This window comes from Diabrotica virgifera, chromosome 1, assembly GCF_917563875.1.
Source record: "Diabrotica virgifera virgifera chromosome 1, PGI_DIABVI_V3a".
NCBI classification, from domain to species: domain Eukaryota; kingdom Metazoa; phylum Arthropoda; class Insecta; order Coleoptera; family Chrysomelidae; genus Diabrotica; species Diabrotica virgifera.
This window is the reverse complement of record NC_065443.1, coordinates 183,953,622-183,979,884: the sequence shown is the minus strand read 5'-3', so window position 1 is coordinate 183,979,884 and position 26,263 is coordinate 183,953,622. Positions and strand designations below refer to the sequence as shown.

Below are 26,263 nucleotides of genomic sequence, written 5' to 3'. Positions count from 1 at the left end.
TATAGGATGAACAAAACCCCAAAGAGGAAACTACATCAACCTATTTTCTTGAGCCGTACTTTTTGTAGAGAAAACGGCCAAACCTGCAAGGAATGGTGAGACCAACTATCTGGGCCTTACCGCCGCCGCTACAAGACTTTGGGCAAGCGCGTTGCTTATCTGGAAGTGTCAGCAATTGACCAGCCGTGCTTTACACAACAGGTGTACGAAAACGCTGATTTTAGCCTTTTCTATGCCAGGCCTTAATTTGCATGTTGGTTTCTCAAGCCCAAAGGTTTTTTCATGCTTAGAGTCCCATTGCCTTATATATACGTCGCATATAAATAAACAAACGAATGACCAAAACATGTATTTTAATGAGTTTTTCTTAACCAACTTAAAGGTTTTCTTTTCAAAAGTACACATCAGAGAGCAAAACCAACTTGAAAAAATGTACCTTACTTAAAAAAAAATAATGTAATGTAAATTAACATTAAAAGTTTTCTTTTGTGTGGTACTCCTCAAAACATGACACTACGCAAACTCCGAATCCGCATCTTGTACACATGTTTCTCGATTCGCTTCTTTTTTTCTGGTCTTTTCTGTGGCTACAACGTTTCACCTTCTAGCAGCTACCTATAAGCGTTGCCACTAGTGCTACAATATAGCATATATCTAAAATATGTGAACAAATATATACGGCAATAGGTCCACATGACCTGTCTTACGTGCCAACATTTTGAGGCTTTGGGAACAATAATCTAACATTTTCGGACATATTTCTACGGCATTGGGACACCAATGAGTTTAAAATTTTATAAGCAACGCATATTTTTGGCTTTGGTAAATTGAGACCATAACACCTTGAACGTATATATACGGCGGCTGGGAATACAGACCCACTTTTTCAAAAACGTATATATGCAGCGTTGGGACAGAAAGGGTTAACGTACATACAATCGACGGATACCACACTTTTTACGTCATGGGTGGCACTTATTGTATTGCACAAAAACATGCAATAGCTCCTAACCAATCCATTCCTCGGCTAAAAACTAAACCCGCACCTGAGGTTTATGGAAGTCAGACAGCTGTTCAACTAATACATTTTGGAAGGACAAAACCTCAAGGTTTATCAGAAATCAAGATCCGAAGGGAATGTTCACACCAACTGAAACTGTGGCTAGTGTGACTCCATCTGTGCCTGATCTTCTGTGGCTCTAAGGCAGGGGTTCCCAAACTGGGTGGCGCGCCCCCCCTGGGAGGCGTGAGGACATACCAGGGGGGGCGCGAGACAAGTTGAACATTAAATTAAATTTAGTTATTTTTCTAGAATTAAAAATAAACCGCTTGTTAAACTGTGTCTGGTAACTCAGAGTAAGAAAACGTTATCTCAAATACTTATCTATTTTTGAAAATACTGTGAAACGCCGCATTGATTATATGACCGAAGACATACAAAAACAGGTAGCTGATGCAGTAAAATAATCGCCATTTTTTGCTATTCAGCTAGACGAGAGTACTGACATAGCACAATGTTATCAGTTAATTGTTTATGTTCGGTATATTCAAAACGAAAGAATGAAAGACGAGCTACTCTTTTCTACAGAGTTGGAGACTGGAGACCACGACAAAAGCTATTAATGTTATGAAAGCAGTGTGAGAGTTTTTTGACAAACATGAACTCTCTTAGCAAAAACTGATCAGTTTATGTACAGATGGCGCACCTTCAATGCTTGGTTTTAGCTCAGGCTATTTGCACTACATTGTTTTATACATCGACAAGCCTTAGCAACAAAAACCTTTCCAAATGAACTTCTGGCTGTCTTAAAGTAGTGAAGTACATAAAAAACAGTGCGTTAAATACTCGACTGTTTAAAACTCTTTGTGAAGATTTAGAAAGTGATCACACAACACTGCTACTTCATACAGAAGTACGATGGCTCTCAAAAGGAAACATGTTGGCAAGATTATTTGACCTTTGAGATGAAGTAATCACCTTGGAACATCAAAAGCAAAATGAGCTAAATATGGCCTTCAAAAAACATTGTCTCCAAGTAATATTGGCTTATTTGTCAGACATCTTTGACTCGTTGAACAGCCTTAACCTAAAACTGCAGGGTGAAGACTGAGAAATATAGTAGTTACTCATTGTGATGGAGGCTTAGTTACTCAACTTTGGAGGCGTAAAATATCAGAAAACCCCTGAAATTATTCAAATTTCTCTACAGTAGAGCCAATCTCAGAAGAAACACGCTTCAAGGACATTTTTATGACGGATCAAGTTTTGAAAATCCAAATATCAAACCATTTGGAGAGCATAATTGAAGAGTTCCAGAAATACTTCCCAAACATGTATGACAATTTTATTTACAGAATGTTAACTGATCCATTCCATGTCAACATAGACTCCCTGCCTGAATCATTTCAAGAAGATGCTTTGCAAATAAATCCAAATGATTTTTTGCATGATTCCTCCGCCAAATAATTTGTTATAATGGACAAACCTTCATTTTGGTTAAAATATTTCAAAGTATATCTTAGTGTATCACGGGAAGCTCTTCATTTATATTTGCCTTTTTCAACACTTTTGGCAATTAAAACAAAATATCGGAATAAACTTGATGTTGCTAGTGACTTGTGCTGTGCACTTACTAAAACTCAGCCACGAATAGGCATACTAGTAAATAAAATGCAAGCACATCCATCTCACTAACCAACCTAATCTATTTTTCTTTTATTAATAATTTTTGTAGTTTATGGAAACTGATATTGTTGTATCTTATGGCAGAATAAATAAATGTTTTGTTTTCAAGCGAATACTTATTTGTTTTTGTTTTGTTCCTATTTAGGCGCATACAATTTATTGTAAAGGGGGAGGGTGGCGCCAGAAGCTTTCATTTCAACAAAAGGGGGCGTGGTACAAAAAAGTTTGGGAACCCCTGCTCTAAGGGAAAAGCAGAGACATTTTCGGTATTTTAGGATGGAATGGATACATGGAAACTGTAAGAAGAGACATACCATATTCATATTATGAACTAACATTAATTATTTGTACAGAAAACTAGGAGAAATTTATCAAATGACAGCATTCTAATAAAAACTAAAGTTTTGGAATGTAAAAGTGGGTTTTCCGAGACCGTTAAAAATTGGCAATTTTCAACTTGCACTTTAGACCGAACGGTTCGTCTGAGAAAAAAAGTAAATAGTGATATTTGTAGATAATTTTAACTACTTTAATTTCTGTTAACAGATCATTTACTAAAAGTTAATACTTTTCGAGATTTGAGCAAAAAAGCGGAAAAAAGCTGAAATTTTTCGATTTTTTCGCGATTATTTCAATGTTTCGGCAAGAAATTTTGTCCGCAAACCTCATATTCGGATTCAGCAGCCCAAAATCCATATATAATGAAAGAAATCAGAACTACCCCAAAACTTTCCCACTAGGGAGCTCGTAGAGTACAAATTCACTGAATCAATTAAGTTGTACCTTTAGACGTATCAGAGGAGAATGTCAACTAAAACAGTCACTCTCACAGTGGCAGTTGCTAAACTCTAGCGATCTAAAGGTGGGAAACAGTAAATCTAATGTAAATTTATAGGTTTTTGTCGCTAAACTTCCCACATCTACTAGTTTCATTTTTTTTATCTAATAACTTAATATGTTTTCCATCTTTTACGTGATTTTGCCGGTTATTAGCGCGCTCATCACTGTATATACACTTGAGTCCACGAGTCTTTACCCGTGCGTTGTTAATACCTGGCGAGATAAAACTCATACTTTTATCTAGCATCATTCTGTTCCACGCATGAAACTAATGACAAATCAGTTACCGCCTCTTATTAAGTAAAAACACATGTTATTTTTATGAACGATCTACGCTCAGTACAATGAAAAGAGATAGGTACAAAAAAAGATGATTGGGGATGTTTTCACATATTTTAAGTACAATTTCTGACGTTTTGGTTTGTTTACATTTATGGCTGTCAGTCTGTTGAAGTTTTTTATAGTATACAAACAGTTGTTTTCCCAACTAATTTTATATTGGAGTTGAAATTTTATGATAAGTTTCTACGATTAATTTTGACAACTAACCTCATTGACACAGTTAAGGAATGCTTGTGTTCAATGTTCCGCGAAAGTGAATAAAATATCAAAAAGAAAATGTTATTAATTTTTTTTATAAATTGCTTATTTATTTATTAATAAATGATAATAAAATAATTTATTAAGCTACTTCAAAGTATTGCTTTAAAATTTTGGTGCAGAATTACAGCTACAATTCTGCACCAAAATTTTAAAGCAAAACTTGCATTTGCCATTTTATTTATTTAATAACGTCAAATTTTAACCCGTCATTGGAACAGTAGCTACTTACTGTCACTTGCTGTTGCGTTTAGTAAATTTCCGACTTATTTCGTATGCTTTAACTTTAAAGGATGACGCACGGGTAAAGACTCGTGGACTCACCTGTATAGAGATGTTTAAAATAATGGAATAAATTCAATTTATCGAAAACAGTCCACTTTGGAGAAAAATCCCGAGACAGGTCGATTTTTATTTCTAAATTATGATTTTTTGACATATTATATACTATAATAGTGACTTCATTCGTTTGGGTGTTTGATGTAATCGATGATTTTTTTTTAAATGGAAACAGGGGTCGTGTGGCAGCTCCGCTGGAATGTTGAGCTCTGAATCCAAATTGTGCTTCTGGGATTATGCCTACATGAATTGGGGTAATGTTTGTTTAATAAATACGAGTAACCTAGTTTTGCATGCTAGTATTTGATACAAGGTCGAGTTGCAATAATATTCAGTGGGTGTTTATTAACAGTCAGCACTTTAAATCACGGTCACCTCGTCTTACCAAAACAGTAAATAAACAATAACCGACTTTAATTATATTTTTACGAGAACAGATAAATCAATTAGCAGTTGAGATTCGACGGGGTAACATCGATTTCAAGTAAATAATATACCACCAGTTATTTTCTGTGATATATTTAACGTGTAAATAAATGTCTTAACAACGAACTATATTTACTACATCAACCCTCATAGTCGGGGTAACCACCCCTCAGTATCCAGGGTGGCTCAGAAGGCGGGAGCCACCATATGGCGATCCAAGACCAGGCGAGAACATAAGGAACAAGCAGTCTAGAACGAGAAATGGGAAAACACGTCAATGTTCGTGCTCCTCGACCACCCTAGAACAGTGTGGTATATAGAAAAAGGATGGAGACGTCAGGCCCGAGACGGAGCTGAGGTATGGAAAATGGAATGGTATGGAAAATGGAACTTGGTATGGAGATGGAACATCGTGGGACAATGGACAATGCTATGGAACGTGCAGCGAGGACTTTTTGGTGATACGAACACAGACCGTGTAAAAGTGGTGAGTCCACATTATCTATTTTTATGGTATTTCCTGATTCGTATAATATAAAATATAAAGTATAAAGTAATATTAACGTAATTATCATTACCTTTTAAGTTTTACCTATTTTTACTTAATTATTCTATTTTAATTTCCTTATGATACCAATATTTATCAAAATATACAGAATTTTTTTTAACCCTGATATTAGTTATTTATAGGACGTAATGATACATTTTATTTGATACTGATTTTTATATGATTTTTTTATATATTTACCAACATATTTTATCTTTGCTGATTCTTATCCATTTATTATTTGACTACTGATTTTTATTACATTTGTATTGGCTAAGCAGTAGACCCCTTTTTAATGGTGATTTATATTGAGTGATATACTGATTTTTTATGGCAATTTACTATATTTTTACTATTTTTGACATAATATTTTTCATATATATTTACTATACCGCGTAAGACTGTCAAATTTATGCGTTCGTTACGGGTACAGGAATAAGAAAATTATGAATAAATGAGTAGCAACAAAGTTACTTGGGAAGATTTCATCAAAATAGTTGAGGAGATTACGCAAGAAGTAACAAGACAAAGTAGAAGGGTCTTGAAGAAGAAAGTACCTAAATCTAAGGATATACAAGAAGAAGTAACGACACAGCTAATTAAATTGTATAACAAATTCACACATTTAACGAAGAAAAATTGGGAAGCGCTATCGGACAAACAAAGAGAAGCGTGCAACAAATATTTCGGAAAAATAAGAGACAAAGTTATACGCTCATTTCAAGCTGTAAACTTAAGGACAGTAGTTCCAAGTTCAATACATCAACTAATCGACAAGGAAATAGAGGAAGAACAAAGCGACGAAGAAGTAGAAGAGGAAAAAAGTGACGAGGAGATAGAGGAAAAAATTGACGAGGAAATAAAAGAGGGAAAAAGCGACATAAAACAAGAGATAAAAATATTAAACATGGCTCTGACAATCAACGAATTTTTGAATATTGCAAGCAAGGTATTGCCCAACGAGTTTGATGGAAGCGCAGGGAAATTACAACCATTTTTAGACGTATTAGAGTTACTTGGAAAAATAGCAGAAGGACATGAAGAAACAGCAATAACATTAATAAAAACAAGATTGACTAATAAGGCTAGAAATCTGATAGCTACAGAGGATACGATCCCACTTATAGCAGCGGCACTGAAGAAAGAATTAAGAGGTGACAATCCGAAAACGATAATAGACAAGTTAACAAAGAAAAGGCAAGGAAACAAAGATGCAGCAGTGTACGCATCCGAAGTAGAGGAATTAGCGGAACAGTTGAAAGTAGCATACATAGCGGAAGGAATGCCATTGGAGCTAGCGAAAAAATACACAACGGAAACAGTTGTAGCAACAATGAAGCGAAACGTTAATACGGATAGAGCAAAGTTAATACTGGAGGCAGGTAATTTCACAACACCGCAGGAAGTAGTATCTAAATTTTTATCGATTGATACGACAGAGGAGAACACACAGGGAAGAGTGTTCAATTATAGGACGAATTATGAAAATAGGAGAGGACAACAGCAATACCGAAGAGGATACCACAACAAATACGACAGAGGAAGAAGAAATAACTTCGGACAACGGAACGAAGGAGAAGAAACAGGAAACCAACGGAATTATTCCAACAGAGGATATAGACAATTCAACAACCAAACGTACAGAGGAAACCAGAGAGGAGGACGAAACAGAAACGTAAGGCTACTTGAGTTAGAAGACAGCCAAGAGGAAACAGAAAACCAGCAGTTGGGGTTTTGAATGAACGAAACAAGGAAAGTACACAGTCAGAAGTGGAATATAATATTTACAACTTCGACTTAAACCTAACGAATTTTGTACGAATGAAAACAGGAATCCTAGAAAACACAAATACCTTTATCATAGACACAGGAGCTGATATTTCAATACTGAAATGTTCACAAGATTTTATGAAGGAACATGTGAAACCAAACACAAAAGCGAAAATAAAAGGAGTAACTAAAGGAGAATTACAAACAATGGGAGAAGTTGAAACAACACTAGAAGTAAAAGGATCTCGATTTGAGCATATCTTTCAATTAGTGGAACCTAGCTTTCCTATTCCAACCGACGGAATCATTGGGAGAGACTTCATTTCAAATTTTCAATGCATACTAGACTATGCTAACCTTAAAATGCACATTAAAGAGGACAACGATTGTTACATTAGTACAAACATTTTGGATAATATAGATAATGACGCGATAATAATACCGCCCAGATGTGAAATTTACAGAATCGTAAAAATTTTTCAAACGCTGAAGAACGACAGGATAGTGGAACAACAAGAAATACAACCAGGAATATTCATAGCGAGAGCAATTATTTCAAGTAATAATCCGTACATCAAAATTTTGAACACAACCTACGAAACAGTAAAAGTAGAGACAAACGAAATCAAAACATTAGACATTAAATTATTCAACATATATAGACTGATCAACGACAGCAAGGATAGGAAAAAGGAATTACGGGAATCATTGAAGTTAGACATTCCAGAATACATACGCGATAAGTTAGTATCTTTATGTGAAGATTATTCAGATATATTCGCCCTAAGGCACGACATGCTAACATGTAACAACTTCTACGAGCAGAAACTGAGAGTTAAAGACCAAACTTCGGTATACATTAAAAACTATAGGACACCTCATGCACAAACAGAGGAATTAAACCGGCAAGTGCAAAAACTGAGAGACCAAGGAATAATAGAACCGTCTACATCAGAATACAACAGCCCAGTAGTACTGGTACCGAAAAAGGCGATAGATGGAAATAAAGCATGGATATTATGCATAGATTTTAGACAACTGAACAAGAAAATAGTCACAGACAAATTTCCTTTACCAAGGATAGACTCGATACTAGATCAACTAGGAAGAGCGAAATGGTTTTCGGTTATAGACTTAATGTCAGGTTTTCACCAGATACCATTAGAAAAATCATCGAGAAAATACACATCGTTTAGCACAGAAAATGGAGCATTTCAATTTACCAGATTACCTTTTGGATTAAATGTAAGCACAAATAGCTTTTCAAGGATGATGTCAATAGCATTTTCGGGATTAACACCAGACAAAGCATTTCTTTACATGGACGATATAGTAGTGATAGGAATATCTGAAAAACATCACCTAGACAACCTGAAAAAGACATTTGAGACATGTCGAAAATTCAATTTGAAACTTAACCCAGGAAAATGTCAATTTTTTAGAAGAGAAGTAACATATTTAGGACATGATCTTTCTCAGGAAGGAGTATCACCGGACAAAGCGAAATATGCAACGATTGAACAATATCCGACACCTAAGACAGCGGAAGAAACAAAAAGATTCGTAGCATTTTGTAACTATTATAGACGTTTTATTCAAAATTTTGCTGAAATATGCAGACCACTCAACAGATTATCAAGAAAAGGAGTAGAATTTTTTTGGTCAGAAGAATGTGAAAAAGCATTCAATAAGCTTAAATAATCTCTGATGAAGCCACCGATCCTAAAATATCCAGATTTCAATAAATAATTCATCCTAACAACAGACGCATCCAACGAGAGTTGTTCAGCAATTTTAAGTCAAGATTATAACGGAATAGACCTACCTATAGCATACGCATCAAGAAGTTTTAATAAAGGAGAATGTAATAAACCTATAATCGTTAAGGAATTACTAGCGATTCATTGGGGAATTAATCATTTCAAATGTTATTTATATGGAGCACCAACATTTTTAGTAAAAACGGATCATAAACCACTAACACATTTATTTGCAATGAAAGAACCAACTTCGAAACTTACAAGAATCAGATTAGATTTAGAGGAATACGATTTCGAAATAGAATACATAACCGGGAAAAATAACTATGCAGATAGTCTTTCAAGAATAACATTACATCAACTAAAGAACCTATACATAGACAATACCCATATATTAGCTATAACACGAGCTCAAGCAAGAGAAAATAAGAAGGAAGCAAGGCAAACGAAGGCAGAAAGCGAACTCGCACTACAGCCAGAAGCCCACAAACAGACAGTAAGAAAGGTACTAAATAATTTAGAGGCGCATAGACTACCAATTTTGTCTTTTGGAGCAGAACTAATCTCACCAAGGCTGAGCATTAGGGTCAAAAACAAAATAAAGTGCAGCAAGAGCATAGCCACAGGATTCAATCATTTCGATTTAAACCAAATGTTGGCACAGCTTGATAAGCTGGCGGTAGAGAATGCAGTACGTAAAGTAAAAATATACGTAAACGATATTATTTTTAAAGTGTGCACAATTGAGGAATTTATTAAACAAGGAAACAAAATATTAAAGAATGTTGAAATATACATATGTGAAGTACCAGAAACAATAGAAGAAGACAAAGAAAAACACAGGCTAATAGAAGAATATCACAATCATCCGATGTTTGGAGGACACGTAGGAAATAACAGACTCATAAAGAAGCTAAAAGCAAGATTTAGATGGAAAAATTTGGAAAAAGACGTAAGAAAATACGTTAAACAATGTCATAAATGTCAAATTAATAAACCGAAAAAAACACATGTCGAAGAATTCGTGATATCGGACACTTCTTCCAAACCATGGGACATAGTATATATAGATACGATAGGTCCATTCACTAAAAGTAACGAAGGTAATAGATACTGTATAACAATGTTATGTGAACTTACTAAATACGCGGTCAGCATACCCGTGTGCAATAAAGAAGCAGATACAATAGCCCGAGGAATTTTTGATCATTTCATACCAACATACGGACTCATGAAGCAAATAAGAACAGACCAAGGCAAAGAATATAAAAATGAAGTAATGCAGGAATTAACAAAGCTATTAAAAATAGAGCACAACTTCTCAACGGCATACCATCCACAGTCCATTGGAAGTTGCGAAAAACTACACAGAACATTAAACGAGTACGTAAGAGCATTCATAGATGAAGACAGAGAAAATTGGGATGTGTGTTGCAGGATGTTCACATACTGCTACAATACAACCCCTAACGCGTACCATGGTTACACACCGTTTGAACTATTATATGGCAGGAAGGTTAACCTACCAGAAGACCTTACACAGGAGGTTCAACCATGTTACAATATAGATGCTTACTACAATGAGTTACGTTACAAACTACAAAGCGCACACGAGAGAGCTAGAACCTTCTTACTAAAGCACAAAAAAGAGCGACAAGAAAAGAATAAGCTCAAAGCAACACCACAACAATTTAAAATAGGAGACCTAGTCCTGGTAAAAAGGGAAGAGAATGGTAAGTTTGATAGTCTTTATGTAGGCCCTTTCACAATAACAGAGGTAAATAATGTTAATTGTAAGATCAGATCGGAAAACAATAAAATCAAGGAAATACATAAGAATAGACTATATGCTTACAATCCGAGAACACCGTGAGTGACAAGTGAAACGGGAACAGCCTAGATAACGAACATTTTCACTTTTATTTTTTGTATCTAATTAGTATTTATAGGAAAAATGTATATATTGTACTTCGTAAAACGCAGCAAGTAATTAGTGGTACTATTAGAAAAATTTTCTTCCTTTTCCGTAGTCAGAAAATTTTCGGGGGAAGGGGAAGATGAATTGGGATACACAGCATCTCAATAAACATATTACAAATAAACCTTTTAATAATTAAATGCCCGTGGTAATGTTTGTTTAATAAATACGAGTAACCTAGTTTTGCATGCTAGTATTTGATACAAGGTCGAGTTGCAATAATATTCAGTGGGTGTTTATTAACAGTCAGCACTTTAAATCACGGTCACCTCGTCTTACCAAAACAGTAAATAAACAATAACCGACTTTAATTATATTTTTACGAGAACAGATAAATCAATTAGCAGTTGAGATTCGACGGGGTAACATCGATTTCAAGTAAATAATATACCACCAGTTATTTTCTGTGATATATTTAACGTGTAAATAAATGTCTTAACAACGAACTATATTTACTACATCAACCCTCATAGTCGGGGTAACCACCCCTCAGTATCCAGGGTGGCTCAGAAGGCGGGAGCCACCATACTAGCCTGTCTGACTCTGATTGGAGCCTGATTTGGATGACCCGCTCCACTATCTTACTGACTTGCTGGAAGTAAGCTAATCGGCCTGTAATTTTGCGGAAATATGTGGTTCTTTCCTGGCTTAGGTATTATAATTACATGGGCTTCCTTCCATCGATTTGGGAAGAGCCTGTATCTTAGTATTGCGTTTGTTATATTTGTCAAATACACAACTGCTTTCGAGGAAAGATACTTCAGAGCTCTGTTAGTGATTTCGTCTGGACCAGGTGCTTTCTTTGGTGAACTTTTTCGAATCAGTTCACTTATTTCTCTTGGTGATGTGGGATTTATTATTTCTTCTTGTTCTTCGGGCGTTTCTAGTTCTGTTTCTTCGACTTCTTCGATAAAGTCTATATCTTCGTCTTGGTGATAATTCAGTGTGCACTCTCTTTCAAGTGTCCTTCTCATCACATCGGCTTTATCTTCTTCTGTGTAGACGATTCCGTTTTCTCCATGTAGTGGGGGAATGGGTTTTCTATCGTTTCTTAAAGTTCTTTGGAGCCTCCATATTTCTTGCATATTTTGGCTCCTTTCCTCCATTTCTTTTATGTAGTTTTCCCACTTTTGGCTTCTATGGTCTATTAGTGCCTGTTTGACTTGTCGATTCAGTCGATTTGCCCTATTTTTATCTTCCTGGTTTCTTGTTTTTCTGGTTCTTTTTTGGCTCTGTTCTTTTCCCTTATCATTTCTTTTATTTCCCGATTTATGTCTCTAAATCTTCCCATATGAATTTCATATTCTTCTTCAGTAGTGCTATTTCTTTTTGCTTCTTTTATGATGTTTTCGAGCTCTAGAACTTTTTCCTCTATTTCTTGTGGATTGTCAATTGTAGGAATGTTTTCAATTCCTATGCTCACTAGGCGTTTGAAGTTAGACCACTTGGTTTTCTTTCTTTTCTTTGTTGTTTTGTTATCTTCTTCCCATGTACCTATTTCTATGAGTATGGGGTTGTGGTCTGCTGATCCTTCCTTTAAGGTCCGGATGTCTGTTTGTAGTCCTAGGCTTTTGGCCACTATTATATCTAAATGGGTTGGTAGAGCATTTCCAGGAACGTATGTTGGTTCGATGGGCCCAATCACCATGGTGTCTTCGTTGTTCACTAGATAATTATTCAGTATTCTACCGTTTCTGTTTGTAGCTCTATCGTTCCAGTTAGGGGATCGGGCGTTTAGGTCTCCTATTATTATGGACGGTTCTTCGGCATTTAGGAACGCATTCAGGTCGTCGTCGTTTAAAGGATCTGTTGGCCTTACATATGCTGAAGTGATCCTTATTTCACGTTGTCTCATCTGGACTTTTATTGTTGTTGCTTCCATAGTGTTTAGTGGTGGCGTATGTTGTAATGTATGATTTATTCCTTTTCTCACTAGGATAGCAGTTCCTCCTGAATTTGCTCTATGGTCGTTCCTGTAGATGTCGTATCCTGGAAACTTGATATTGATGGTATGAGTTAGTTTAGTTTCTTGCAATGCTACGACATCAGTTTCATATCTGTTTATTAGTTCGTCCAGCACGTTTGTATTAGTTCTTATGCCGCCTGAATTCCAGGAGCCTATCTTCAGGTATCCCCTAGTTTCGTGCCTTAGTTCAGTGCTATTTTTACATTTTTAATCGCTTCACTTACCGTTTTTATGACTAGCTCTTCTATCATCGTGGCCAGTCCTTTTTGTTGTTCTTTTGAAATTAATATGGTCGAATCTGTTGTTGGGTTTTGTGTTGGTTTGGTGATTTGGGCGTACGATTGCCCATTGTTTCTTTTATGTTGTTTTGTTCTGTTTTCTGTTATTTGTCTGGGTCTTCCCCAGGCAGATATCTTTGGGCGTCCTCTATAATTTGCCGGGTGTTGCCCTTATCAATTAGCCCATTTTGCTTTTTGTTCTGCTGGAATTTGGCAGAATTTACTTTTGTGATTTTCTCCGCACTTTACGCACCTAGCGTCTTTGAAGCATGCATTTTGGGCGTGGTGGAAGCCCTGGTAATTAAAACATTGAGTTAGTCCGTTGCTCTTTCTTAGATCTTCTATTACTACTCTCATGTACATAAGGTTGGTAATTTTCTTGGCTTTGGGTACGTCTTATTTTTCCACTGTAATTATAAACATTGGCAGGGATTTTTTGTCTGCCTTTCTAGACTTCATGTTTGTTACGTTAATTGTATTTATTTCATGTTTATTTGTTAGTTCCGTTTGTATGTCTATAGGTTTATAATGGAAAATAAGTGTTAATACTGTGGTAAAATATCTTGGACTCCACTTGGATAAGAAACTGACATAGAAGACATACATAAAAGCTAAACGAAGCCAACTCAATCTGAAAATTAAAAATATGTACTGGCTACTCATTAGGAAGTCCAAACTATCACTTGAAAACAAACTGACCATCTACAAAAATATCATATTAAAGCTAATTTGGACATTTGGGAATGAGCTTTGGGGATGTACCAAGTCATCAAATACCAAAATATTACAGTCTGCAATGTATGCAGAGCACACAGGCGCCAGAAATTAAGGATCGCCACTAGAATTATTTTGGAGAATTTTTAGTTATTTAAAAAAAATGCGTATTTTTTGGGCGCCATTAAATGTTTTGCACTGCTACCACGTGCTGGCGCTGACACTCCGTATGATATCTGGAGCACCTTGGTATGTAACAAATCTAACCTTACAAAGCGATCTAAAAATCCCACTAATAAAAGATGAAATATCGTCTAGACTGAATAAAAAATACAAAAAACGAACATCAGATCATGACAATCTGTTCATAAGAAACCTATTCGATCAGCCCTCAGAAGATAGAAGATTGAAACGAATCGGGCCAGAAGACCTACTTGACTAACTGTACTGAGAGCCATTGCTGAATGGTATCCGGCACATGCATACTACAAAATATAAACTATTTACTTATTACTCTAAATGTTAGTGTGGAGTAGATTGCAAATTTGCAATTAAATAAATAAATCAAAAAAATTGATACACATAACTTTGGTTTAAGACTAGTCAAACAACAACGTCATCGTATAGTAAACATCAACATTTGCTTCATGCTTGGTAAACTATGTTTAGGATTAAGGTAAAATGGATCAAATGCATTGTACATAACTTTAACGTGATGTCAACATCATGTTGAAAATAAACTTAATAGTTCACTTACCTAGTTCCTCCCTTGAAACTGTGGTACCTAGAACATGGTCAATATCTGGTCCAGCTAAACTAGGATGAGGTGTGTGAAGAGGCGATCTTCCCAACATACTTGTCATATCTTTTTCATATGTGTGCTTTTGTAAAACTCTTATCATAGCATCTTTTTCGGCTAGTTTCGATTCTAGATCTTTGACCCTATGTTTAAAAGAAATTTTTTAAATAAAAATTGTAATGTACTTTTTGCATAAAGAAAACTTTTCCAATTACTTTCGGGCAATAAAGTAAAAGTTACATTAATTTATAGGAGCTTAAAGAGTTGTTTTTAAAACTGTCTAAAGATTTAAAATATTTTAATATATACATATATATATATATATATATATATATATATATATATATATATATATATATATATATATATATATATATAAACAAATGAAATAGAGAATACGGAAAAATCCCCTTACGAACAATTCACACATCCACTACTTCGGGCTGGGAAAAATTTTTTGAATAGAATCGAAGATCCAAACACCAGCTCTTAGAAATGTGTTTCGCCCTCTTCAACCTCTATGGGCTCATCGGTGAAGATGAGAGGTTGAATATCTTCAGACACATTCCAATCAAAAAACAACATTCGAGACCTAGACATAGCAGGAACGTAAATCTACGCCCAACCTGACAATGCCATTCTCAAGTTTTAATTCCCTAATTACTTTAGAGTAAGTAAGATAATGTTTATGAAAAAACAAAAGATGTAGATCTTTGAAACACACTCAGTGATCAAAAGATCCACAGGTACTGGTTTGGACGACCACTCGTACGAAAACAAACAAATGAAATAGAGAATGCGGAAAAATCCCCTTACGAACAATTCACACATCCACTACTTCGGGCTGGGAAAAATTTTTTGAATAGAATCGAAGATCCAAACACCAGCTCTTAGAAATGTGTTTCGCCCTCTTCAACCTCTATGGGCTCATCGGTGAAGATGAGAGGTTGAATATCTTCAGACACATTCCAATCAAAAAACAACATTCGAGACCTAGACATAGCAGGAACGTAAATCTACGCCCAACCTGACAATGCCATTCTCAAGTTTTAATTCCCTAATTACTTTAGAGTAAGTAAGATAATGTTTATGAAAAAACAAAAGATGTAGATCTTTGAAACACACTCAGTGATCAAAAGATCCACAGGTACTGGTTTGGACGACCACTCGTACGAAAACAAACAAATGAAATAGAGAATGCGGAAAAATCCCCTTACGAACAATTCACACATCCACTACTTCGGGCTGGGAAAAATTTTTTTTGAATAGAATCGAAGATCCAAACACCAGCTCTTAGAAATGTGTTTCGCCCTCTTCAACCTCTATGGGCTCATCGGTGAAGATGAGAGGTTGAATATCTTCAGACACATTCCAATCAAAAAACAACATTCGAGACCTAGACATAGCAGGAACGTAAATCTACGCCCAACCTGACAATGCCATTCTCAAGTTTTAATTCCCTAATTACTTTAGAGTAAGTAAGATAATGTTTATGAAAAAACAAAAGATGTAGATCTTTGAAACACACTCAGTGATCAAAAGATCCACAGGTACTGGTTTGGACGACCACTCGTACGAAAACAAACAAATGAAATAGAGAATGCGGAAAAATCCCCTTACGAACAATTCACACATCCACTACTTCGGGCTGGGAAAAATTTTTTTTGAATAGAATCGAAGATCCAAACACCAGCTCTTAGAAATGTGTTTCGCCCTCTTCAACCTCTATGGGCTCATCGGTGAAGATGAGAGGTTGAATATCTTCAGACACATTCCAATCAAAAAACAACATTCGAGACCTAGACATAGCAGGAACGTAAATCTACGCCCAACCTGACAATGCCATTCTCAAGTTTTAATTCCCTAATTACTTTAGAGTAAGTAAGATAATGTTTATGAAAAAACAAAAGATGTAGATCTTTGAAACACACTCAGTGATCAAAAGATCCACAGGTACTGGTTTGGACGACCACTCGTACGAAAACAAACAAATGAAATAGAGAATGCGGAAAAATCCCCTTACGAACAATTCACACATCCACTACTTCGGGCTGGGAAAAATTTTTTGAATAGAATCGAAGATCCAAACACCAGCTCTTAGAAATGTGTTTCGCCCTCTTCAACCTCTATGGGCTCATCGGTGAAGATGAGAGGTTGAATATCTTCAGACACATTCCAATCAAAAAACAACATTCGAGACCTAGACATAGCAGGAACGTAAATCTACAAATCTATAAAAAATTTTTCCCAGCCCGAAGTAGTGGATGTGTGAATTGTTCGTAAGGGGATTTTTCCGCATTCTCTATTTCATTTGTTTGTTTTCGTACGAGTGGTCGTCCAAACCAGTACCTGTGGATCTTTTGATCACTGAGTGTGTTTCAAAGATCTACATCTTTTGTTTTTTCATAAACATTATCTTACTTACTCTAAAGTAATTAGGGAATTAAAACTTGAGAATGGCATTGTCAGGTTGGGCGTAGATTTACGTTCCTGCTATGTCTAGGTCTCGAATGTTGTTTTTTGATTGGAATGTGTCTGAAGATATTCAACCTCTCATCTTCACCGATGAGCCCATAGAGGTTGAAGAGGGCGAAACACATTTCTAAGAGCTGGTGTTTGGATCTTCGATTCTATTCAAAAAATTTTTCCCAGCCCGAAGTAGTGGATGTGTGAATTGTTCGTAAGGGGATTTTTCCGCATTCTCTATTTCATTTGTTTGTTTTCGTACGAGTGGTCGTCCAAACCAGTACCTGTGGATCTTTTGATCACTGAGTGTGTTTCAAAGATCTACATCTTTTGTTTTTTCATAAACATTATCTTACTTACTCTAAAGTAATTAGGGAATTAAAACTTGAGAATGGCATTGTCAGGTTGGGCGTAGATTTACGTTCCTGCTATGTCTAGGTCTCGAATGTTGTTTTTTGATTGGAATGTGTCTGAAGATATTCAACCTCTCATCTTCACCGATGAGCCCATAGAGGTTGAAGAGGGCGAAACACATTTCTAAGAGCTGGTGTTTGGATCTTCGATTCTATTCAAAAAATTTTTCCCAGCCCGAAGTAGTGGATGTGTGAATTGTTCGTAAGGGGATTTTTCCGCATTCTCTATTTCATTTGTTTGTTTTCGTACGAGTGGTCGTCCAAACCAGTACCTGTGGATCTTTTGATCACTGAGTGTGTTTCAAAGATCTACATCTTTTGTTTTTTCATAAACATTATCTTACTTACTCTAAAGTAATTAGGGAATTAAAACTTGAGAATGGCATTGTCAGGTTGGGCGTAGATTTACGTTCCTGCTATGTCTAGGTCTCGAATGTTGTTTTTTGATTGGAATGTGTCTGAAGATATTCAACCTCTCATCTTCACCGATGAGCCCATAGAGGTTGAAGAGGGCGAAACACATTTCTAAGAGCTGGTGTTTGGATCTTCGATTCTATTCAAAAAATTTTTCCCAGCCCGAAGTAGTGGATGTGTGAATTGTTCGTAAGGGGATTTTTCCGCATTCTCTATTTCATTTGTTTGTTTTCGTACGAGTGGTCGTCCAAACCAGTACCTGTGGATCTTTTGATCACTGAGTGTGTTTCAAAGATCTACATCTTTTGTTTTTTCATATATATATATATATATATATATATATATATATATATATATATATATATATATATATATATATATATATATATATATATATATATATATATATAATGATGTTGGATAATCGAGTACAAATATAAAAATAAATAAGCAAAATCATTGGCTAATACTCGTAAAGTGAATGTGAATTTAGTTGAAAATATATAAAATGATGAAGGGTCATCATTCCATACATTTCTGTGCAACTATATACACCGGTGTTTCGGCCTATTTGGGCTTCGTCAGTATAGTGTAGCAAGTTAAAAAAGTTGTTTGTTAACTTGTAAAAGGATTACTACAGGAGCAAGGTTACCATTTTTGGTCAGATTGTTAGAAGACCCGCAGTCGCAAGGCTACAACTAACATTGCCAAGGAGGTAAGGCTACCTGAGGAAATGATATATAATACTCCTTGGCAATGTTAGTTGTAGCCTTGCGACTGCGGGTCTTCTAACAATCTGACCAAAAATGGTAACCTTGCTCCTGTAGTAATCCTTTTACAAGTTAACAAACAACTTTTTTAACTTGCTACACTATACTGACGAAGCCCAAATAGGCCGAAACACCGGTGTATATAGTTGCACAGAAATGTATGGAATGATGACCCTTTATCATTTTATATATTTCCAACTAAATTCACATTCACTTTACGAGTATTAGCCAATGATTTATATATATATATATATATATATATATATATATATATATATATATATATACATCTTCCAGACATTGATGCGTCCATACATTTATGTTTTTGCATGTAATGCTGCATCCACCGCATTGTTGCGTCAATATACGGACGCAGTATTACAATCGCTTATATTTCGGTAATGGTCGTTGCCAATTTCTCTTAGGTGATATAAGGGGACACTAGTAATCCAAACAAGTAATGTGGCCAATTTTCAAGAGTTGTGATGCACAGCAAAAAACTTATTGAGGATTTTAAGTGACGCATCAATAATATTAGCATGAAATGCTTGTGTATACATTAGTTCAAGATATCTCCTTCAGGAGGCGCATGAACCAATCGAGTATAATTCATTGGTGAATATTATTTTCATTCTTTCGATTATTCTGCGTCTTCTTAATTTGGCAACATTGCTAACCGTCTGAAGTACCGTTATACAAGTATTTTAAATGTCGATATTGGATCAACGGAAGAAATGGATAACGAAAATAAAATCTTTATTGTCATCACAAAACTCAGGTAGGCCTTTGCGAAAATAAGTTCAATAAGTACAAATTAAAATTGTTTTTATAAGGAAAAATAATGCATTCTTTAAAATATTTGCGTTTTTATAAGAAAATGATGCGTTTAATTATATTTACTGATGGGTACATTTTTTTATTTTACTTTCCTTTTCAATGAAGGACAGTTTTGTAACGAATAATGAAATAATATGCTTAAATGTAGTCAGCTTTACAGTTCAGACAGTATCCCTGATACATCGGATGTAGACTCTGATGAAGGAATGTTGGGAAAACCACTAAGAAAATATTTTACCTAAAATCGATATGTTTCACCCGTAATAAAGATTATATATATTATAGGTATTATTGTGTCCAGAAAATTTAGAGAAGTCTAATAACACTGGATTAGTTTTTAAGAACAATATTACGTCTCACGCCATATACGCCACGAAAAAGCTAAAAAAAGAGAATGGAAAAAAATTGCTAGATGCTAAGCACATTCTAAGAAGTCATTCAGGACGTTCAGAAAAGTATTTCCTTTATTTCATGTAATTCCTTGAATAGAAGAAACCTTTAGAGACTGAACGATTAATCGGTTTCGGCCAGCTTCGGTCAGCATAAATCTTCAGCTAAAAACTTTCGGCGAAACCTTCGTCTTCACTTTGGCTGAAGGTGGAATAATGAAACGATAAAATATAAAAGGAGTTCGCCACCGAATCCACATGCAGTTTTCTTCTTCTTCTTCAGATGCAAATCCACTAATGGATGTGAGCGATCACATTTTCCAGTAACTCTCTGTTTCTTGTAATGCGTATCAGAGATTGTATGTCGTTAATCCCTGTCCATTGCCTTATGTTTCGGAGCCAGGGCATTTTCTTGCGTCCTATTCCTTTCTTGCCTTCAATTTGCCCTGGATTATAAGTTGAAGGAACTGGTATTTTTCGTTTCGCATAATGTGACCCAAATACGCCGTTTTCCTTTTCTTGATGTTTTCGAAAAGTTGGCGCTCTTGGTTGATTCTTTTAAGGACATCTACATTTGTGACTTTCTCTGTCGATGGTATCTTTAGGACACGGCGATAAAGTCACATTTCGAAGGCTTCTAATCTGTTTATATCCCTCGTTTTTTATAAAATGCTTCGCATTGTATATAATCTAAGATGCAACCATGAAATATCAAATTTTATTGTTTTATACGAGGTATGTAAAAAAATATGAATTTTCGCTCAACAGTAAAGTACCTTTATATTTCACAATATCGAAAATATTTCACATATCACCAAGAGTTCACCAAAATCATATATAACAGAATCTACAAGAGTGAAGCGGAAATCAACGAGTCACAATTTGGTTTTAGGAACGCTTTGGGCACAAGTTAGGCAGTGTTTTATCTGCAAGTATTAGTACAGAGGTGTAGAGATATGAACAAGGACGTCTACATGTGCTTTGTAGATTACTCGAAGGCCCTTGACAATGTAAGACATGACCAACTAATTGAAATTCTACAAAATATAGGAATTGATGATAAGGACATTCGAATTGTGACAAGTCTCTACTGGAATCAGACAGCCAGGGCAAAAGTCGGCAATGCGTCCACAGAGAGCATTGATATCAGAAAAGGTGTGCGAGAGGGATGTTTTCTCTCCCCTCTCCTTTTTAATATTTACTCCGGACAATTTTTTAAAAAAGCACTAGATGCAACAAACGAATACATAAAAATCAATGGAGAATTGACAAGTAACATCCGACATGCGGACGATACAGTCGTACTTGCCAGTAGTATCGATGAACTACAGTATCTTATGGACAGGGTGCAAAGAGCGAGTGAAGAAAGAGGACTTAACCTCAACATAAATAAAACAAAATGGATGCTGGTCAGCAAAACTCAAAAACCTGCCAGACAATTGAAAATAAAAAACCAATCAATTGAACACGTTGACTCGTATATATACCTGCGAACAGTCGTCAACTCTAAATGGGATCAAACAACCGAAATACGATCTAGAATTGAAAAGGTTAGAGCAACATTTAACAACATGAGAAATATAGACACCAATTCCGACATATCTCTCCCACTAAAAATACGGCTGCTAAAATGCTATGTATTTCCAGTCTTGTTGTATGGCGCAGAGGCATGGATACTAACGGAGACATTAATAAGGAAGTAAGAGGCATTCGAAATGTGGGTGTATTGAGGTCTCCTCAAAATATCCTGGACGACTTACACCACCAACGTAAATGTATTGCGCCGAACAAAAAGAAATCTCTTTCACAATTAAGAAACGGAAACTTGAATACCTCGGTCATATTATGAGACATGATAAATATCATATACTCCAACTGGACCGAGTGGATCAACATGGATCGAGTTATTCAGAAACGCCGAAAACAAGATTAAAATTGCTATGATGATAGCCAACGTCCGCAACGGACAAGGCACATGAAGAAGAAGAAGAATATCAAAAATGGTTATTAAGAAAAGTTGTTTGGAATTAAAAACTATGGTTAAATATTCAATTATGGTGAACTATAAAAGTACTTAACTGTTTAGCGAAATTCATATTTTTTTACATTCTTCTTGTTCCGTCTTCTAATGAAGATTGGCGGTCACTTTTTTAAACGCTTCTCTGTCTTTTGCAACGTGATATAGCTGTTCAACACTGAGTTTAGTCCAATCTCTGATATTCCTCAGCCAAGATTTCTTCTTTCTTCCCAAGCCTTTTTTCCCCTCTACTCTTCCTTGCATGATGACGTGTAGCAGAGAGTATTTATCGTTACGAAGTATGTGGTCCAAATACTATGTTTTTCTTATTTTAATTGTGTTCATAAGCTTCTTGCCATGTCCAATTCTTCTTAACAGTTCTTCGTTTGAGACTTTTGCCGTCCAAGGAATTTTTAGAATACACCTATATAGCCACATTTAGAATGCCTCCAATTTTTTACTTTTAGAGTCCAAACTTCTACCCCATATAGTAGTTACGACCGAACATAACCTTTGACGAAAATTTTTTTACATACCTCATATAAAATTGAAAAAGTCTGATATATGATGGTTGCATCTTAGATTTTAGACTAGATAGAGTATTTTATGAAGAATAACTTTTTTCGTAAAATTGGCAATAAAATAGTTATCTATCATAATTGAAATAAAATAATGTTGGAACTCCGTAATTTGAGAAAAGTTTGCAATTTTTTTTTTCAATAAGAAGGATGTAATTGCACATTAAAACGTAGTTTTAATTACAAACTATTTTCATAGTAACAATTTTTGATATTCTGAAATATCAAAACCTTTTATTATTTAAATATTTGCCCTTTAACGAAATTCATATTTTTGACATACGTTGTATAAAATTGATAAAATTTTATACCTGATGGTTGAGTTTTAGATTTTAGACTATGCAGAGCATTTTATGAAGAATAACTTTTTCGTATGATTGGTAATAAAAAAGTTTCTCATATGGTTCCTACTTACGCAGACATACTTTATAATAGCTAAAATTTTTTGAATTTTCAAATTGTAATGCCATATTCGGATTCAGCGTAATCAAAAACAAAAAAAGAAACATATTTTATCAAAGACAACTGATGAATTCAACGATATTGTTTTCATCCATTTAAAAAAATGTGATATCATATAATTATAAAAATACATCCTTCTGTCTGTCTGCTAACACAATTCCTCCGTTAGTATACCAGGTAGAATGACAGATGATGTGTCAAATGATAGATTATAAGCGAAGGATCCGTCGAACTCCCAGGATAATTACAGCTTAAGATAAAACAAATCCGTCTCAATTAATAAATTTTACAATATTGTACGACAATCCAAAATTTTACGTTTAGTTAAAATGTTAACAGAAATGTTAACAGAAAATAAATCACTTATGATGATTATTGAAACATAAATTTTTCTTGTTTTTTCATTCATTTCTAGAATAGAAAATCGACTTAAAGATTTTGACCCTTCCTTAATTTTTTTATGGCGGCGACCCTGGAAGGATGGTACTAAAGGTGAGAAATTTAACCTAGTCTGTCTGTTCATCTATCCGTCCTACCGCGAATAAGACTCCTCTTCACTATACCAGGTAGACTGACAAATGAGGTGTTAAATAAAAGCTTATAATCCAAGGATGGTACTAAAGGTGAGAAATTTGACTTAGGACTTCCGGTTTTAAAAATGCGACCGGAAGTACTGTTTTAAAGTCACCGGAATAGTACAAGTGATAGATTATTCGACGCGCCTTCGCAAAACGAGAACAAATATATACTTTCGGTTTCATGACTCTCTGTCCGTCCCTCCGCGAATACAACTCCTCCATTATTAATACAGATAGAATGACAAATGAGGTGTCGAATGAAAGCTAATAAGCCAAGGATAGTAGTAAAGATGAGAAATTTGACAAAGGACTTCGGTTTTAGAGTTAAGCAATCGTAAGTACTGTTTTAAAGTCACTCAAAATATGATATGAATGTAAATAAATATGACTCAAAATTAGTAAAATCGTATATTAATCGACGCAAAGTTACACGAAGAGTTCAACTATCGACTTCCAGTTCTACTTGCGATTACTTTGGGTGAAAAGCTAAGACTTACGAAGTCCACTTACTTGTTTCTAAAATTATTTATATACAAAAATTGTTATTATTTAAACAATTAATAAACAATTAGCGGCTAAATCTTTGAAAAGAACTTTTTATTATAACATGTATATAAAATAACAAAAAAAGTTTTAGAAAACTATAAGTTTGAGTTTTTCGGAAACAATGCATGCTTTGTATTGTACCTTGCAACCCAAGATACAAGTTATTGTACCCATTATCTAGCAAACAACCTTGAGAAAACAAAATGACCTTTTCTACACGGACATATTCTAACAGAGCACAAATAGCATTTAGGATCACATTAAAATGAAATGATAAACTGGACCGAGGTATTTGATAGTGGCAACGTTACGGACGCAGAAATAGCTTCCCTATGAACAAAGATACCCTTTGCGGACACAGAAATGCCGGCTTGCTGTAATATGGTATATTTGGACGTTCCAACGATAGCAAAATATGTGGCTGCAAAATTGCTATCGCAGTGAAAGTAAAACTCATCTCCTTTATTCTTAGAGTATATAGAAAACTGAGTTGATGCCGAAGTAGCCATGGTTGCAGGATATCCAACAATGTTCTAAAATATAGATATACATCAATTTTTCGAGTGGACGCACAAACATACCTATGGTAAAAGGATGCAGCAATGATGGTAGGATTTATATATATATATATATATATATATATATATATATATATATATATATATATATATATTACACTTGAAGTTTCCGCGGGAGCTATATGTGCGTTTTGTTGTTTTCCGGGTTTGACTCAATGCGGAGTCAAACACGGAAAACAACAGAAAGCATATATATATATATATATATATATATATATATATATATATATATATATATATATAGATATATATAAAGCCAAACTTCTGACTGCAACCCTAATAAACCACTTGTTTGTTTATATATATATATATATATATATATATATATATATATATATATATATAAGATTATGGTATTCTTGACTGTATATTCAAATATCAAGCAGTGATTCTTGAGGATGCAGTCTATTTTGGCCCACAAGACAAAGAAAACTCTTTGACTTACTGTCAAGCTTTCGAATTTATTTTAATTCTTTTTCAAGACATCTGTTGACAAAAATATACAAATATAAAAATTATGTAGGTACTTACAATTTTCTTAATTACTTACTAGTCATGAGATTACATTGAAAAAATTTGAAACTTTACCAAAAGGACAATTATGCACATAGGTATGAAAAATTATTTTTAAAAACTTCAGTTATGTTGTCATGTTTGAAATATGTCATGAAATATGTAAAGTGTATACACTTTATATAGGAGGAAAGTAAAACTAGTAACAACATATTTTTTATTTTTTATTAGATTTTATTAGATTGATCTATGAAAAAAAAATTAATAACATCAAACCCAATTAGTCCAGTCATTTTTTAAAGCATGTATATAAATTTTAATGTTGGATTATATGATAGAAAATCAGATTATGATGTACTAATTTTTTTGTTGATATGCTAATATGTAACAATAAATGTTACTTAATTTGTCTATATCTGATTTTCTATTTATACATTTTTTATTTTTCTGTATATGTGTCATTTCTATAAATAACCTTTTCTGTTCATTTTTTACCCTCTGTAGGATTGACGCTTGTGAAAAATTAAATGTATGATTTAAATTAATAAGTGATATTAACACAAATAAATCACAATCTTGTGCATTAGCCGACCACTCGATTAATTTAAATCATACATTTAATTTTTCACAAGCGTCAATCCTACAGAGGGTAAAAAATGAACAGAAAAGGTTATTTATAGAAATGACACATATACAGAAAAATAAAAAATGTATAAATAGAAAATCAGATATAGACAAATTAAGTAACATTTACTGTTACATATTAGCATATCAACAAAAAAATTAGTACATCATAATCTGATTTTCTATCATATAATCCAACATTAAAATTTATATACATGCTTTAAAAAATGACTGGACTAATTGGGTTTGATGTTATTAATTTTTTTTTCATAGATCAATCTAATAAAATCTAATAAAAAATAAAAAATATGTTGTTACTAGTTTTACTTTCCTCCTATATAAAGTGTATACACTTTACATATTTCATGACATATT

General features: G+C 34.5%; 1 protein-coding gene across 3 annotated transcripts in view; it reads right to left on the bottom strand.

Moving 5' to 3' along the window:
• LOC114347035 (227 kDa spindle- and centromere-associated protein-like) overlaps nt 1-26,263 on the bottom strand; it is a 1,075,867-nt gene that overhangs the window by 208,322 nt on the left and 841,282 nt on the right. For all 3 annotated transcript variants that reach the window (XM_050641832.1, XM_050641834.1, XM_050641833.1), the window contains one exon: nt 14,662-14,846. In XM_050641832.1, coding sequence (XP_050497789.1) covers nt 14,662-14,846 — 185 coding nt within the window. The remainder of the gene's footprint in view (nt 1-14,661; nt 14,847-26,263) is intronic.